Source organism: Neophocaena asiaeorientalis, unplaced genomic scaffold, assembly GCF_003031525.2.
Source record: "Neophocaena asiaeorientalis asiaeorientalis breed wild unplaced genomic scaffold, Neophocaena_asiaeorientalis_V1.1 scaffold78, whole genome shotgun sequence".
NCBI classification, from domain to species: domain Eukaryota; kingdom Metazoa; phylum Chordata; class Mammalia; order Artiodactyla; family Phocoenidae; genus Neophocaena; species Neophocaena asiaeorientalis.
In genome coordinates, this window is record NW_020175018.1 from 19,428,026 (window position 1) to 19,444,759 (window position 16,734).

The window sequence follows — 16,734 nt, forward strand, 5'->3', positions numbered from 1 at the left end:
GGGCCCCTCTGAGCTGCCCGCACCCATCCCGCAGGACCCTCTACAGGACTGCCTACCGCCGCAGCCCTGGGCCGGCCCCCGCCCGGCCTCGCTATGCCTGCTGCCCCGGCTGGAAGAGGACCAGCGGGCTGCCCGGGTCCTGTGGAGCAGGTACGGGCCCCTAGTGCCTGGGGTCAGTTAAAGTAGAACCCAGCGAGGGAGCGGTCCATCCCGCTCTCCAGACCCGGGGCCAAGCACCAGCTGCTCGTCTCTCAAAACCTGAATAAGCATCTCCGGCATGGCACCCCTTCCTTGGCTGCCACCCCTGCGGGGCCCTGGGGACCCTCCTGAGTTGGTGACAGGCCTCCCCACCCACCCACAGCAATATGCCAGCCACCATGCCAGAATGGAGGGAGCTGTGTCCAGCCCGGCCGCTGTCACTGCCCTGCAGGATGGCAGGGCGACACCTGCCAGACAGGTGAGGCTGGTTCCACCCTCCCAGAGGGGAGGGGGCCTCCGGGCACCTCCTGTGTGTCCTGGGTAGCCCACCGATGGGTGGGTCTCGAGGGGGCTCAGGGTGGGCGCCCCTGCCTGACAGCCCTTTCCCACAGACGTGGATGAGTGCAGGGCTGGAGGGGGCGGCTGTCCCCAGCGCTGTGTCAATACGGTGGGCAGTTACTGGTGTCAGTGCCGGGAGGGGCACAGCCCATCTGTGGACGGGGCACTCTGCCTGCCCGGGAGAGGGGCCCCCAGGGTGGCCGCGAACCCCGCGACAGGTAAACTCCCCGCTTGCCCCCCTTGCTGATGCGCCCGGGGGGTGGGCAGGGAGGGCCCGAGGTGGTGGGGGTGACGGGCGCACTGGAGGGTGGATGGGTGGTGGCTTCCCACGGGGACCACGGGGAGGGCCTCAACTCAGCCCGGAGTGGAAGAAGGCGCCCATGTGTCCCTGCCTGGGCAGCCTGGAGACACAGCACCTCCCTCCGCTGGTGACGGGACATTATTACTTTTGGTACGCGCTGTGACACTTCAAACTCGTACCGTGAGTAATAATGCGCCGTTGGCAGCCCGGCACCGAGAGCGAGAGTGCGGCATGGACCTCAGCCCGGAGCCCCTCAGCATGACGGGGACCCCAGCACCGAGGGGCGGGCGGGGTGAGGCTGCGTCTGCCCAGAGCCACCTTCCGGACCAGGAGGATGGCCTTGGTGGACGGCCAGGACCCAAGGTTGGGGGAGGACTCGCCACAACAGCTGGGGCGGGCACCCGGTGCCCGGGGCTGCGCCCCACACCTGGAGCAGAGGCTGGAGGCCCCGCGTCGGGATGCGAGCCCGGCCCCCCCTGACTCGGCACCCGGCTCTCCCCAGGAGTGGGCAGTGAGGTGAAGGAGGAAATGCAGAGGCTTCAGTCAAGGGTGGACGTGCTGGAGCAGGTGAGGGCTGGGCGGGGTACCCGGGGGCCTCGGCATGGGGGCAGGGCTCAGTAGGAGAGCCCTGGGCGGGAGGCTTTCCCGCTGCTGACAGCCTAGGGTGCCCTTGGCCTGGGCGCCATCCTGGGCAGGGGCAGCAGACGGACAGGAGGGGGTGGGGCCACACAGAGAGCGAGGACTCGGCCCAGCCCACCCCCGCCTTTGTCCCTGCAGGGACAGAGTGCCCCTGCGGCCTTTCCGCAGGGTCCTTGGCCCCGAGACCCCTCAGCAGCCCCTGCCCACCCCTCCTAGCTCCTCCAACCAGGGGCCCCAGGCCTCAGGGACCATTGGCCAGGCTGGCCTGTGTGACGTCCGTCTGTGCCGCCCCCCTGCCCCGGTCTCCTGGCGCAGAAGCTCACTCTGGTGGACGTCCAGGGCCCTGCAGCTAGAACTGAGTCTGGGGGTTGGCGGTGCCCTTGCTGGCCACCCTATTGTCCTTAAATCCTTGTGGAACAGGGAGGGTGAGGGGCTGGCCCGGGGTCACACAAGCCCCTCTCCACCGGGCCCTCCGCCTGCCCCACAGAAGCTGCAGCTCGTACTGACCCCGTTTCACAACCTGGCCTCGCGGGCCCTGGAGCACGGGCTCCCGGACCCGGGCAGCCTCCTGGCCCACTCCCTGCGGCAGCTGGACCGCATTGACTCTCTGAGCGAGCAGATCTCCTTCCTGGAGGAGCAGCTGGGTTCCTGTGAGTGCCGTGGTCCCTGTGACCTCCCCACCCACAGGGTCCCCCTCTGGTAGCCTAGGGCCCCCGGGGCTGGGGCCAACTCCTGCCCAGAGAGGCCAGAGGGTGCAGGGAGGGGCAGCCACAGGCCGAGTGGGCAGATCTGGCTGGGCCGGAGGCTGGTGGGGAACGGAGACTGCTGACCCCAGCCCCACCCCTTCCACCCATAGGTTCTTGCAAGAAGGAGGTGTGACAGTCCGACCCAGGCCCCCGCTCTGGCCACCAAGAGTCCGAGGACACCAGCCCCACCCTGCCCTGCCCTGGGCCCTGCCCTGCCACCTCTCCCACCAGGAGGGCCCCCCCTGCCCCGCGTGGGGAGGGGGGAGTGCGGGCCCTCCTGTGCGAATCCAGCCCCAGCCCAGCCAGCACTCTGGCCTTGTGAGCAGAGCCCGGCCAGACCCCTGCGCCTGGTGGGCCCACGGCTGAGGAAGGTACGAGGGCTTCCTGCCCAGGGCCTGGCCCCTGTGCTGCTCACTGGGCAGCCCTGATCATCGTCAGAATAAAGTGAGACTTGAGCCGCTGTGTCCGTGGATGGATTGCGGGAACATTCTGAACCTGACGGGCTTCCCCCGGCCGACCACCACGTGCTGGGAGGGCGGAGGCTGCCAGCGCGCCCCCTGGGCCCTCCTAGGCAGGGTCGTGGTGCCCCCTCTTCTAAAGGAGCTGAAGCGGGTGGTTTCGTGAAGGTGATGCTGAGTGCCTGCCTGACCCCTGGGCCTGCCTGCCACCCCCAGTGGAGGAAAGTATTACAGGATGACCGTGGGCCCAGGCCCTGGCAGGGAGCCCCACCGAGGGTGGAGGATGGCGCTCCACAGTCCTCCCAGGGAGGACGAGCGAGGGCAGCCCTGCCCGCCCCCCAGTGACAACTCACCAGGCACTTCCAAGAGTTCGTTTATAAAAACAACGATGAGCGCAGTACCAGTTCAGCAGGCTTGCTCCCCAAGGCCGGTGGGGGCCACAGACACTGCTTTCTGGCCGCCCTGAGGCCCAGGTGGCATAAAACTAGGCGTCCTGGCCCCCCAGAGCCCCGCCTCTCCGAGAGCCTGATGCAGGCTGTGGCTGGGACCCCGGATCCAGCCTCTGTGCCCCTCAAGCCCAGGCAGGAGGGTGGGGGCTGGGCAGACCGGCCCCGCCCCGTCAGCCCATCGGGGCCCAGGCCCACTCCCACCCCAGACCCCGGAGGCACAAGGGTGGGTGAGGCCCCGCCCTCAGAGCTTGGGGGGCTCCAGGTGACTCTCCTTTGCAGGGACATCAGGGGCCAGGACCTGAGGCCAGTGACAGGAAGGGGTCCCTTGCCTCCAGGGCCCGAGGAAAGTTGGGAGAGCCGTGGGAGGGGACACAGTGATATCTGGTGGGCAGGGGTCGCTCTGTCCATTGTCTAGCCAGGTCCTGCCCCGCCCCGGGCCTCGGCTACTGGGATGCCTGGGCATCGGGCCCTGCAGGGGCCCCATTCTCCCGGGGGAGCTGGGATACGTGGAAGAAGGTGGCCCTCATGGCCTGCTGGCAGGTGTCCAGGAGCTCGGGGACGTCGGCGATAGTGAGGCCAGTGGTGGGGATGGCGTCCAGCACCTCCACCTTGATGGTTCCTGGTGGGGTGGGGGTGGCGTCAGCAGCCTGAGGGGCTCTCCAGGGGGGGCCCCTCCTCTCCTCGGCTGCCCGCCAGCCTCCCCCGCAGAGCCTTCCGAGGGGCCGGGCCGGGCTCTTCCCCAGACACCCTGGTCCCGGGTGGTTGGCTTTTAGTGGAGAATAACCAACACGGTCACACACACGAGTCCCAAGCATGTTCTCAGTGGGTGTGGACAAGCGTGTGCTCCCCCGTGAGGACCACCCAGGGTCCAGACGTTTCCTCCCCCAGGAGGTACCCACCCTCCCTTCCACTCCCACCCTCCACAGTGGTTCAGGCGGCCTCGGGGCCTCAGATGTGGGCGGAGGCAGCTTCTATCTTGGACCCCACTTCCCACCTGGGCACCAGGTGCCCTTGTGCGGGGTCTAGAGGGAAGGGCGGGGGGAGGTCCCAAGCTCCATGGCTGGGGGGCATGGGGGTGCCCGGGAGGCTGCTGCCCCCGAGAGTTAGGCCTGGATGCGCTGGCTCAGAAGCCCACCCTGGCACAGGAAGGGGCCACCTCAAGGCCCCCGGGGCCGTGTGCACTGCCCGGGCCTGTGTGTGTGAACTTGGGCACCGAGCCCACCTTCTGGGCACCTCGGTCTCCCCACAGCCCACGGCTGGGACTCTAGACCCTTCCCTCCCTCCCTTCGTCCTTCCCCAAGCGGTCACTGAGTAGCAGGGGTCTGTAGTGACCACCCAGAAACGGGAACTGTTCTCTTAGGGGCGCGGGTGTCGCAGTGACCGAGAACAGGTGGGCCGGCGAGTGCACAGGTTGGGGTACCTGAGGTGAAGAGCTTCGTCTTGTAGTTGTAGAAGGAGGAGAAGCTGGAGTAAACCACGGGGATGATGGGCACCTGGGGACGGCAGACGTGGCAGCCTGAGGATGGACTGGAGCCCTCACCCAGCCCAGCCTGATCCCCAAGGATGAGCTCTGGGGAGAGGCCTGCCTGGCCGCCAGCCTGCCCCCACCTGGGGCTGGTGCCAGGAGTCCCTGTGGCCACATCCTGCACCAGGGCGCTTCCACACACTGACCCCTGGGCCTCGGACGCCCTTCCCGCCCTGGGCCCAGAGTGCACATCCTGTACATCCTCGTTCAAGCATCCCCTCCTCCAGGAAGACTTTCTGGGTTGGCACGTACCCATATGATGCACATCTGCATCCCTCACGGGGTCCTAAGATTAACCAGGGCCCTGTCCGGTTTAGCCAGAGGAGGTAACTGAGGTCTTTCTGCCCACCCCTCCCTTCCCAACCTCTCCCCCATCCCAGGGAAGATGGGGCAGCTCCAGCCAGGGGAGGGGGCAGGCTATTCCTGGAAGACACCAGCGTTGAGTCCAATGGTGACTCCAATGGTGATGCCAATGTCGGGAATGGCACCTGGGGGTAATCATCAACCCGGGGTGGGGGAGAGGGGTGACAGCCAACAATGTCCGGTCTCCTGGCTGAGACTTGCTGCCCCCGGCCCCCCAAAGCTCCTTCGGTATCTCCTGTCTCCTCTTCCATGACCCCGGCGAAGGGAAGTGACCTCCGTCCCAGGCCTGCGTCGGGGGTGTCCTCCTCCTCTTGCTTGGGCAGAGCCCAGGCTCACGCCCCCATCCCCACGCACCCACTGCCGGCTCGGGGCCCCTCCACCCCACGCTCCAGCTCCCACACCCGCCTGGCACTGGCTGGCAGCTTCTGGAAGGAGGGCTCTCACGTCCTTGCTCAGGGCCACCAGGGGGTGCTAGAGGCCACCTGTCACAGGTGAAGGACAGGAGAAAAAGCAAACCCCTGCCCAGCTGCCCCCCTGACTCCGATCAGGCAGGATGAAAGCCCCCTCCCCTGACCCCAGACGATGGCTGCCTTCCCCTACACAAGTCCCCCAGCACAGGGCCAGGGTGAGACAGGGCACCCCTCACCTACCAGGAGACCCCACCCGAAGGATGGATGTGCCCCAGCCTCTCCTGCCATCACCCCAGATCCCAGGACACCTCTAGGACAAACTGCATCCCTAGAAGTCAAGGACCAGAAAAACATCAAGCCCCGTGGAGGGCTCCCAGCTCACCTATCCTGGCCCATCGCCAGCTCCGGCCCGACCCTGCCTCACGCCGCAGGCCCTGCTCCCCCTGAGCCACTGCCCACGCCCACGCCCAGCTAGGGGTGCTGGGGGCCTGCGCCTGGCACAGCCTTCCGGAGACAGCTCAGCCAGCAGGCCTCCTGCCTCCGCCTTTGATGCCAACCCCAGCCTCCCTCCGCAGGCCCCTCGCCTGGCCAGCTAGGAAGCGGGGTGCTGGAGCTCCAGGCACAGGTATGGTGGCGACGGGCATCATTCTAGCTGGCGCTGGGCCGGATCAGGTGCCAGCCTTAACGCTCAGAGTGGGTACAGCGGCCCTGCCCTCCTCAGCTGGTCAGGGACAGGTGCTGGGTGGGGGGAGGCCCCGCCGCCTGCCCAGCGGGAGGTGGTCCAGGAGCGCCAGTGGCCTCGGCCTGGCCAGGAGGTCAACTTCAGCCTTAAGCCAACCTGGACGCGCTTCCCACCCCTGGCTGCGGCCCTGGCGTACCTGGGCCTGGATGGCCAGGTGGAAGGCACCTTTCTTGAAAGGTAGCAGATCCTCACTGTCATTCCGCGTGCCCTCGGGGTAGATCCACACTTTGAGCTGTTGGAGAGACAGGAGGCGGGTCGCGGGGGCCGCCCCCCACCCCCAAGGAGCCCCACCGCTCAGCCGAGAACACCACCGCTACCACCACTGACAGCCGAGGCACCGCACCTGGCTTCTCTGTATGCGGTTTACAGACACGCACCGATGACGCGTTTTCTTCTGCCAAAGGGAGTCACACTTGCGGGCTGTCCCGACAGCACAAAAGCGTTCACGCCGCCAAGCAGGCCCCGAGCCCCAGGCGCTCACCTTCTCCCTGACCATGCGCTTGCCCACATCAGAGATCACGGTCATGGCCGTCCTGGAGCGCTGCCGGTCGATGAAGAGAACGCCGCCCAGGTACATGATCAGGCCCACGGGCCCCAGGAAGAGCAGCTCGCGCTTGGCAATCTGCACGCAGCGATCGGGGAGGACCTCCATGAGGCCTGAGCCCAGGTCGGGGGGCGGGGGAGACAGAGACAGAGCACAGCCTCAGAGCCAGGTGGCCACCGCCCCGAGGAGGAGCGAGCTGGCCCTCGGCCTTGGCCACCAAGAGGCCTGGGCCAAGTCACGCCTTCCCACTGGCTACCTGGGCATCACCTGGCCTCAGCCTCAGTTTCCCCTGCAGAGGGAAGGTGCTGAAGCAGGGCTCCCGTGCCCGGCGCCAGGCATAGGAAGCCCTGTCTCCCGTTACCAGCTGGAGGCCTGTGTCTGGAGGGGGGCACGGGTCCGCGGTCCGCATCTGCCCCTCACCTGCCAGCTCTTCGGGGCCCAGCCTCCACCAACTGAAGCAGCATGCCCCCTCCTCCCCCTCCCCCCAGGCAACTGGGAAGGGCCGGCCCTCCCGCCAAACCCTCCGCAGCCGGCCTACCCATCATGTCCAGGATGCTCTGGTGGTTGGAAATGATGACGCAGGGGCGGTCCACCGCCAGCTTCTGACGGCCCTTCACCTCAAAGCGGAGGCCGTACAAGTACTTGAAGGACCGGATGAACCAAGAGATGATGCTGAGGGGGAGACGGGCCGTGAGCAAAGGCCACCACCCACCGTGTAACTCAGGCTCCGCCTGCAGACCTAGGCAGGGTCATCCCAGTGCAGGACCAGCACGGGGACCCCCACGCCCGCCCTGGCAGGCTGGCCGCTCACCCTGAGCTCGCCTTCCCCTCGGAGAGCCTTCAGGTCCTGTCCCTCAACCCCTCAACGGGATGGCGAGTGCCTCCCTGCCCCCCTGCTACCCCAGCCAGCGAGGGTTGGGTCACACAGGAGCAAGGCCTTGGGAGCCTGGACGCCCGGCAGTGGGGAGGACGCCTCCTTCCACGTCTGCGTTCCCAGGCCTGCACCTGCCACCCAGCCCTCACCCCACACCCCTGCTCGTCACCACAAGCCGGGGTGGGGGGGGCCCAGCTGGACGGGGCTGAAGGCCGAGAGCCCCCAGGGCCAGGCTGGCTCCCTTCTCAGACGTGTCAGCGACCGAAGCACCCGACGTGGAGAGGCCCCTGCAGAGGAGGCTGGGCCCCCATGCACGGGAAGTGAACGTCCCCTCAAGGCAGAGCCACACCGGGAAGAAAGTATGGGCACCAAGCGGAGACCTTGTCGAGGAGCTGAAGGCTGCTTCCAGTCTCCACCGCTGGGGAGACTGGCCCCGCCAGGCTTTCACTCCTCCCCTGCATCCTACAGCACAGCGCCCCAGTGCCTTTCACAGACACACCCAAGGTCACATGGGGATGGCGGTGGAGCCAGGATGTGTGTGGGCCCCGCTCCCAGCAGCAGGCTGCCCTGGGCACTCGTGACCTTGAGAGGCCCTGCCCAGCAGCTCTCACACTCGACAGGCAGGCATGACCGGGCATGCCCCTGGGACCGGTGTCTGCAGGTGGCTGGCCGGCAGGGAGAAGGGTGGCCCCGGCCCCCTGCTCTGCGGGAACACTGCACACGCTCGGCAAGGGACAGGTGCCCGTGAGGGGTCAGCCTGCTCGGGGTGACGGAGCCCGAGGCTTGAGGTCACTCCTCTACAACTCAGGCAGGTCCCCTGGGTCCTTCCCATCCGTGGGTGGCAGGGCGCTGAGGGTGGGCCCCAGTGACCCAAGGGTTCCTGACCCAGAACTGTTCCACTTCTCCCAGAAGATGTGCGCGCGCACACACACACCAGGGTCATTCGATCTCCCCACAGTCCTGACCGGAAGGGAGGGATTTCCCACTTTATCCGGAAGGGCCCGGGCTCAGAGCTGGCCCTCAATAGAGCAGAGACTCAGAGCTGGGCCCTGGACCCAAAGCCACACTCAGGCCTTTGAAACTGTGGTAAAATACACACAACATAAACTTTACCGTCTCCACTCGTTTTAAGTTGAGTGGCATTAAGTGTACTGACATTGCCGTGCAAGCGCCCCTTATCTGGGACTCTTTCATCTTCCCAGACTGACACTCTGTCCCCATGAAACGCTCACTTCCCCAGCCCCGGGCCCCACTGTCCACTTTCCGTCTCTATGGATCTGTCTCCTCTAGGCCCTCACGAGTGGACCCTGTCGGATCTGCCTCTTTGCGTCTGAAAGGCAGACTCGTATCCAGCTCACAAAGCCTAGCTCCCCATGTTACCGCGCGGTGCGGATGGGGAAACTGAGGCTCCAGGAAGCAGCTGAGCCTGGGCTGCTCTCACAGTCAGACCGGCCAGCCTTCCCCGGATCTGGAAGCCAGGGCTTCTTCCTCAGCTTTGTAAGCCTCGGCCAGCTCGAGCCAGACCTTCCTGTTTGTCCCCATCCGGCTCAGGGGTTGCCAGGCTGGACACTCTCTGGAGAACTGACTGGCTGTCTCAGCTGGGGAGCCTCGGGTCATCTCGAGGGTTGAAGGGCACAGGGAGAGGGCACGTGTGTCCAATAAACACGGGGAAGACGCGATTTCACTGGCAGTCAAAGAACTGCAGATTGAAACAAGAAACCCCGTCTTCCTCCTTCAGATTGGCAGACGAAAGCCTGGTAACGGGAGGTGTTGGCCTGCTGTTAGGAAATGGCCCGAAGGCTGCTGGCAGAAGTCAGAGGCCACAGAGGTTTCTGGAGGGCAGCTTAGCAGCACGCGGCAAAAGCCCTTAACAGACCTGCTCCCTTTGAGCTTGCAATCCTCTTCCGGCAATGGGTCCTAAAGCAGGTGTGAGGCAGGCATAGGCACGGTCTGAATTAGGGAAATCCGAAAACACCTCCACGTGCCCCATGGGGAGAGGTAAAATAAACAGGGCTGTGGCAGAGGAAAACAGCAAACATCTGCATTTATCTGCTGCCAGGCCTGTTCCCTTGACTCCTAATAGCTACATATCGTTGGCCTTTCCCTCCCAGGCCACAGCTGGAAAGGACGGTGTTTCTCTCTGGTAGTGGCATCTGCTGGTTCCATTTTTCTTCTTTTTTAAAAATTGGGGTGAAGTACACACCAAATGTATCATTTTAAGCCATTTATAAGCGTCCGGTTCAGTGGCTACGCAGCCGTCCCCAACCATCCGTCTCCAGAGCTTTTCTATATTTTCTTTGTGTCTGATTTAAGGGATCGGTTGTACACGGGTGGGTGTTTTGCTTTGTTTGAACTATGGAAGATGCTGCGTATAAAACTCAGCTGAGCAGGGGCCCTCTGCAGCCGCTCTGCTGCTTGTCTCCCGCCTCTCCCACTCCGGCTGGGAGCCCAGGCCAAGGCAGAGCCCCCGCACCAAAGGCTCCAGGACGGACAGACAGGCCCAGGGCTGCCCCACGTGCTGCGGGAGACGGAGGCGCCCATGGCAACTCTCCACACATTTACAAATAACTGCTCTCAGACAAACTAAAAGATACAGCCGCGGGGTGAGTACAGGAAGCTGGGAAAGAAAGGGGCATCTCGGGAGAGGAAAGAGGCAAGGATGTTCCTCAAGGGGAGGGGACCGGTCACTCCCTGCAGGCGGTGTGCACGTGGGTGCCCACTTTTCCTTCTCCTAATGTCCCATATTTTCAAGGTTTTCTGTAGAAGTGGTGAGAAAGTATCTATTATCTTTTTTTTTTTTTTTTTTTTTTTTTTTTTCTTTTAGGGCACAAACCCGTGTCCCCTGCATCGGCAGGCAGACTCTCAACCACTGGGCCACCAGGGAAGCCCTCTGTTATCATTTTAATAGTGCTTCCTTGAAGAAGAAGGAAGCAGACGGAGCTTTGCAGAGGCCCCTCCAGTGCCCGGGCAGGGAGAGCCGGTCTGTCGTTGCCTGGACGGAGCTTTGCAGAGGCCCCTCCAGTGCCCGGGCAGGGAGAGCCGGTCTGTCGTTGCCTGGACGGAGCTTTGCAGAGGCCCCTCCAGTGCCCGGGCAGGGAGAGCCGGTCTGTCGTTGCCTGGACGGAGCTTTGCAGAGGCCCCTCCAGTGCCCGGGCAGGGAGAGCCGGTCTGTCGTTGCCTGGACGGAGCTTTGCAGAGGCCCCTCCAGTGCCCGGGCAGGGAGAGCCGGTCTGTCGTTGCCTGGACGGAGCTTTGCAGAGGCCCCTCCAGTGCCCGGGCAGGGAGAGCCGGTCTGTCGTTGCCTGGACGGAGCTTTGCAGAGGCCCCTCCAGTGCCCGGGCAGGGAGAGCCGGTCTGTCGTTGCCTGGACGGAGCTTTGCAGAGGCCCCTCCAGTGCCCGGGCAGGGAGAGCCGGTCTGTCGTTGCCTGGACGGAGCTTTGCAGAGGCCCCTCCAGTGCCCGGGCAGGGAGAGCCGGTCTGTCGTTGCCTGGACGGAGCTTTGCAGAGGCCCCTCCAGTGCCCGGGCAGGGAGAGCCGGTCTGTCGTTGCCTGGACGGAGCTTTGCAGAGGCCCCTCCAGTGCCCGGGCAGGGAGAGCCGGTCTGTCGTTGCCTGGACGGAGCTTTGCAGAGGCCCCTCCAGTGCCCGGGCGGGGAGAGCCGGTCTGTCGTTGCCTGGAGTGCAGCGCGCTCCCAACCACAGGCACAGACGCCCCACAGCCACGCCCAGCATCTCCTGAATGCTTCGTGCCACGCCTGCACCTAGACAGACGTTAACTGTCCGGTTTCGGTCAGACAATAACCCCACAAGGTCGTACGCTCATTACACCCAGGTGAGGGAGTCCAGGCTCAGCAGAGTTAAGTGACTTGCCCAAAGTCACACAGCAGGGAGGCCAGGATGGGCCGAGCCCACCTCTAAACCTGACTTTTGAAAAATGTGTGAAAAATGTCAAGCAGAGGGCCTGCTGGAGGTGGGGTGACGGCTGCAGGGTTGTCAGGTGGAGTCTCGAGCTCCTTTTGAGGGCTCCCCCTCCTCCCCTGGGGGGCTCTATGGCCCCCACCCCACCCCAAGCAGGGCTGCAAGTGGCTCTGTCATCCTCTCCCAGCAGGAAGCTCAAAGCAGCCACCCTACCCAGGCTGCCCTGCCTGCCCAGCCCAGGCCTCACCCTGAGCGCCAACACCCCCTGTGCCCCAACACCCAGCTGACCCCAGCGCCCCACCCCTCGGCCGCGGAGTCTGGGAGCTGCTCCCTCCTCTCCCCTACGGGGAGCAGAGCAGGGGTCACGGGTGCAGGCCAGGGACGTGCCTGTCCCACACCCTCCAGCCCTCAACTCCACGTCCTGCCTCCCCTGGGGGTGGAGCTAAGGTTGCCTGAAGCCCAGGTGGCACAGGGCTGGGCTGAGTGCATGGCACAAGGTTCCAGAAGCACTGCGGACAGCTGCCAGGTAGGTGATTGGTGTCAGTTTTCCATAGCAAGGCAGGTGGCCCCCAGGACAGGTTCTTTCCAAGTGCCCACAGGGGCAGCCATCCCCTTAAGCAGAGGGGACTTCCTGGCCCTTCCTGGGTCTTTCTCAGAAGCCCTCCACTTAACCCTGACCGGGGCCGCCCGCCTAGAAGTGAGCATCGTAAATGCTGCAGGTTTTGGGGGGCCTGAGGCCGAACTCCTGGCAGCCAGGCCCCCTGGACCACCTGTGCTCGCCAGAGGACACCTGAGCCCGGCCCAAGCTCAGGGTCAGACAGACCCTGACTCCCTCTCACCAGCTGTGACCTTGGGCAATGGACTTGACCTCCCTAAACTTCCATTTCCGCTCGTGAAAGGGGAAGGGTGTGGAGGGATTGAGCGAGATGAGGCTGGAACACCCGTGACACCTGCGGGACCCTGGAAGCCCTCCGCAAACAGCAGCTGTGTCGGCGGCGATGACACAGGCAGGACAGAAGGACCCGAAGTAAATGAAAGCAAGAGGATCCTCCTCCAGCCACAGCACCTGCTCTGGGCGGCTGGGAAGCAGTTCAAGGTCAGGTCTGAGCTACCTGCTGACCTCTGCCCTCAGACCCTGGACTCGGACTAGGTGGCTCTGGGGAGACCTGGCAGCTGCTTCGGCCGAGAGGCGCCGGACCTCAGCCAGACCCCACGGGCTTTGCCCCCGGAGAGGGAGGGGCGTGATGGGGTTTGTTCAGAGCGGCCCTGCCAGGAGGGCAGCACACAGAGCCATTGATCTGCTCAGGGGACAGGAGGTCCTGGGAGGGCCACCTGGCAGAGCAGCAGTGTTTTCCAAGTGTCACGAGAGCTGGAGCACAGAGGGGACCAGGAGGTGGGGGCTCCAGCCCGTTCAGGTGCCCAGAGGTGTTAAGAGGGGTGCGGGAGTGGGCTGAACGCCAGGGGCCTGGAAGGAGGCGGGGCCGTGAGCAGTGTCCAGGGCTCTCGGGAGCTCTGCTTCCGGGGCCCGCAGAAGTACACCCAGAGGGGAGGCTCTGCCCCTCACTATCCCACCCCAAGCAAAGCCAGGGCAGACTTTCCTGCGAGACCAGGGCCCCAGGCCAGCCCCCAGGTGCTGCGGCTCCCCGACAGCGCTGTGTCTGCATCCACGCAACCCCCCCCCCAAACACGCAGTGGCTGGCAGTGCTAGGTTCAAACCCTGACCGGCATCGACAAGTCCCCCGCCCCTGGCTGCAGTGATGCCCGTCCTCGATGTTTCGCGCAGGTGGGGGGCTCCGTCTGCCCTGCCCCCCACCCCACCCCGCAGCCTAGCTATGTCCCCCAGGTCCCGGCCACTAGGATGGACGCAGAAGTGGGCAATTCAGTCCCCAGAGGTCCTGCCGTAACAGTGGCATGCTGGACCCCGAGAATGGGGGTCCACAGGCCAGAGGAGCCGGCAGCTTTCCGTGGCCCCAGGCTGCCCGCCCTGGTCGCCTGTGACGCATGAAAAAGTAAACTCTCCGGGTTAGGCCACTGTTGTTAGGTTTCCTGATCCTGCAGGGAACCCAATTCTAACACACACCGCTTCCCTGGGCCTCGCTCTCTTCTCTGTCGAATGCGTGTAATAAGGGCACGTGCCCCTGGGACAAGGAAACAGGACCTGCTACTCCAGCCTCACCCTGAACGCGGGACCCTGCCACTCTGGGAGGGGTCCCTGGCCTCAGCCCACAGCCTGGTCAGAACAGAGCCTGCCTCTGCTTCTCAGTTCCCGGCACTGCCCTGTACACTCAGAACGCACAACTAAATGGCAAAGGCCTCCTTGGGTGCCCACCCAGAGCCCCATCATGGGGACGGGAGGCTGCCCACGGGGAACATGGGAAAGTGAGGGGGCGGGCGGAGTGGGGCTGCCCCTCCTGGAACTCAGGGATTCTCCCGAGCCTGGTCTCCAGCCGCAAAGCAGCCATGGCGCTGCCCCCAGCCCCTAATGCCGTGGGAGACACAGGAAAGATGAAAAGCATGCACTTTGGAGCCACTCTCAGTGGGTCTGCAGCCCGGGCCCCCCATGTCCTAGCTCCGGGACCCTGCCAGTCATCTCCCCACTCCCCACCTCGGAGGCCTGAGTTGCTTCTCTGCAGACTCGTCTGTAAAATGGAACACGTAATAAACCCTGTCCCCGAGCTTCAGGCATCCGCGGCGCATGGTGTGGGCTCAGGAGATGGAAGCAGAGGCTGGTGTCGAGGATGGTGGGCAGAGTCCTTCCGGAAGTTAGGGTGGGACTGGAGGGGGAGCAGCCAGGCACCCACGGTGCTCAGTGGTCCCAGGTGGGGCCTGAAGCTTGTCCACACAGCACCCCAACCTCCCCTTCCGTCCTCCTGGGCCCCATCCCTGGACCGGCTACCTAGAGGCACAGGGCACCTCCTCTTCCTCTGCATTTCTCAGCCCCCCACAGATGCACGCCTTGGGGAACTCGTGTTCACAAGGGACCCCGTCCCTACCCCCTCTCTTTGCCATCACAAGGGAAGCCTTGGGGGTCATCACTGTGACCCGCCCCGTGGGACCTGGGGGTGCAGGGGAAGGAGGCCGTGGGCTCCCGGACCCCCAGGCCCGCCCCTCTCTGGGGAGGACACAGCACCTCTGTGACGTCCTGGCCTGGTCCCTCTGCAGAGCCTGAGTCGGGGGCTGCCCTGGGGAGGGAAGGGCAGCAGGAAGCTTCCTGCTCAGCACCATTCAGGGTCGTGAAGACGATGCCCCAGTTGGCCGGAATCTTGGGGGAGGCTGGGGGCCAAGCCCGGCTCTGGGCTGAGGGGAGCCGGCCAGCAGAGGCTGGAGGGCCGGGCTGGGCAGGGTGGGGCCGGAGGGAGCGCCAAGTGCTGGTCAGGCTGGCCTGCCCGTCCAGCCACCGCGTCAGAAAGGGCAGCTGGTGACTTCTGATCTGACGCCAGGAAGCAGCTTTGAAGCCCAGGCCTGGAAGAGCGAGTTGCGCCTTTGAAAGACAAGGAAGCGCCTGTGAAGAGGCCACCTGATAATACTGAACCAGGGAGGGGGAGGGCCACCTCCAGGAACGCCTGTCACCTGCTGAAAGCCTGCTCCAGCCTCGCTTCCCACCGAACCCAGGACAGCACCCCCTCCAGGGAGCCCACCGGCCCTTGCTGCCTGCAGCCACCCCCTCCCCCTGCCCCTCCAGGCCGGTCCCCAGCAGGTGCTGAGTGGAGACTCTGGCTGTGAGCCCACTGCCTGCAGGGGATCCTCAATCTCAGGCCAGGCCCTCAGAGATCCATTTCTGGAAACAGGCCCTCCGCACCCCAGAGGGTCGGCTGCTTGAGAAGACAGCTGGAAGGGCAACAAGTGGGCCGCCGCTGGGGTCTGGGCTCCCTGGGATGCTGGCCTGGGCCATTGTGGGGGGAGCTAGAGACCCATGGCCCAGCCACCAGGCTCCCCACTCTTAGGCCACACTCCACTCCTGGTGCCACAGGAGCCACGAACTCCTGAAAACGGGGCCCGGAGGACCCACTGAGTGTGGGCCAGTCCCGGAAGGATCAGCCCGCCCAGATGAACAAGGACAGGGACGGACGGCAGAAAGCCAGGAACCCTCACCCACTGCCCTGTGAGCATGTGGGTGGCAAGGGCCTCGGGGACCACAGTATGCCCACACCAGGCCACAGCCAAGGATCATCATTGCAAAAGCCAGTGAGGAACGTCAACAACAGACCCTCCCAGTTGGTAACTGGGAGAAAGGGCAAGGAGCCCCCTCTCAGGCCACCATGACCAGTCCAGCCTCTGACCCAAGAGAGGCCCCCCGACTCTTCTGGTCGGCCCAGCCTGACCCCTCACCCCAGCAACTCCAAGCTCCCCAACTCTGGGGGGGCGTCCCAGCCACCACCCGTTCTTCCCGCCCAGAAGCTGGACCCCAAGGACTCCGCGCCCACCCTCCCCCGCGGAGCCATCACACCTTCCTAAGCGGAAGGAAAGGGAAGGGGAACCGGCCTGGAGCCGGAGCACAAGTGCGCTCCTCGCCCGCGGCAGGTGGGCGCGAGGGGGTGGCGAAGAGAAGACGAGGGACGCCCCAGGCCCCGAGCGGAGGCGGGTCCGGGCGGGGCGGTGCACGGCGGGCGGCCCATCCTCCCCGCGGGGAAGCAGGACCGAGCCTCTGCCCGCTTGGCCCGGCCTCATTCCTCTCGGGGCCGCCCGCACCCCGCACTCCCCGCGCGGCGCCGAGGGCGAGACCTGTTTAAATCCCTCCGTGCCTGCCCCTGGCCGGGGCCCCGGCTCCGGGGACCCCGGCCCACCCTCGGCCGCCTCCCCAGCCGCGCTCTCCGACCCGCTCTCTCCCCTCGGCCGGTCCGAGAGCCCGGGAGAGGCGCGGGCAGGGCAGGAAGGAGGGGAAGGACACGGGAAAGTTAGGGAAGCGGAAGCGGGCGGCCGCGCGGCGCTGCCCCGGCCTCGGTGTCTCTCCCCGCCCCGCCCGGCCCCCTTGCCTCATGTTCTCCACCGTCCGGCCGCCGTGGCGCAGCAGGCAGACGACCGAGGCCACCGCGGCCACCGTGAAGCAGAGCACGCAGTACAGGCCGATCTTGGCGTAGAACCTGGCGGAGCGGCTCAGCGTTGGCAGCAGCACGAGCAGCAGCAGCGCCGCGGTGAGCCACGGCCACAGCTCCATGGCCGCGCCCCGAGCCCCGACGGCGCTCCGGCCGCGTGCTGGCGGCGGCCGACCCTCCTCCTCGCCCTGACAC

The 16,734-nt window shown here is 65.4% G+C and overlaps 2 protein-coding genes across 5 annotated transcripts in view; one reads left to right on the top strand and one right to left on the bottom strand.

Moving 5' to 3' along the window:
- Positions 1-2,678, top strand: part of EGFL7 (EGF like domain multiple 7) — a 10,110-nt gene extending 7,432 nt beyond the window's left edge. For 2 of the 4 annotated variants that reach the window (XR_003005642.1, XR_003005643.1), the window contains 5 exons: positions 35-150; positions 362-457; positions 591-755; positions 1,044-1,405; positions 1,965-2,048. Coding sequence is in view for 1 of the 4 variants with exons in the window: in XM_024762750.1 (XP_024618518.1) it covers positions 35-150; positions 362-457; positions 591-755; positions 1,341-1,405; positions 1,965-2,127; positions 2,334-2,356 (628 nt within the window). In the remaining 3 variants the exon portion in view is untranslated. Of the gene's footprint in view, positions 1-34; positions 151-361; positions 458-590; positions 756-1,043; positions 1,406-1,964; positions 2,128-2,333 lie in introns of those variants that run through there. The other 2 variants (XM_024762750.1, XR_003005644.1) reach the window with 2 other exon arrangements.
- Positions 2,679-3,037: 359 nt separating this feature from the next.
- AGPAT2 (1-acylglycerol-3-phosphate O-acyltransferase 2) lies at positions 3,038-16,728 on the bottom strand. The gene is made up of 6 exons (XM_024762367.1): positions 16,480-16,728; positions 7,253-7,386; positions 6,652-6,827; positions 6,307-6,402; positions 4,551-4,623; positions 3,038-3,749 (listed from the first exon to the last, which is right to left on the bottom strand). Exons 1-6 carry the CDS (start codon positions 16,659-16,661, stop codon positions 3,574-3,576), a joined length of 837 nt encoding a protein of 278 aa, XP_024618135.1. The 5' UTR covers positions 16,662-16,728; the 3' UTR covers positions 3,038-3,573.
- Between the last annotated feature and the right edge of the window lie 6 nt (positions 16,729-16,734).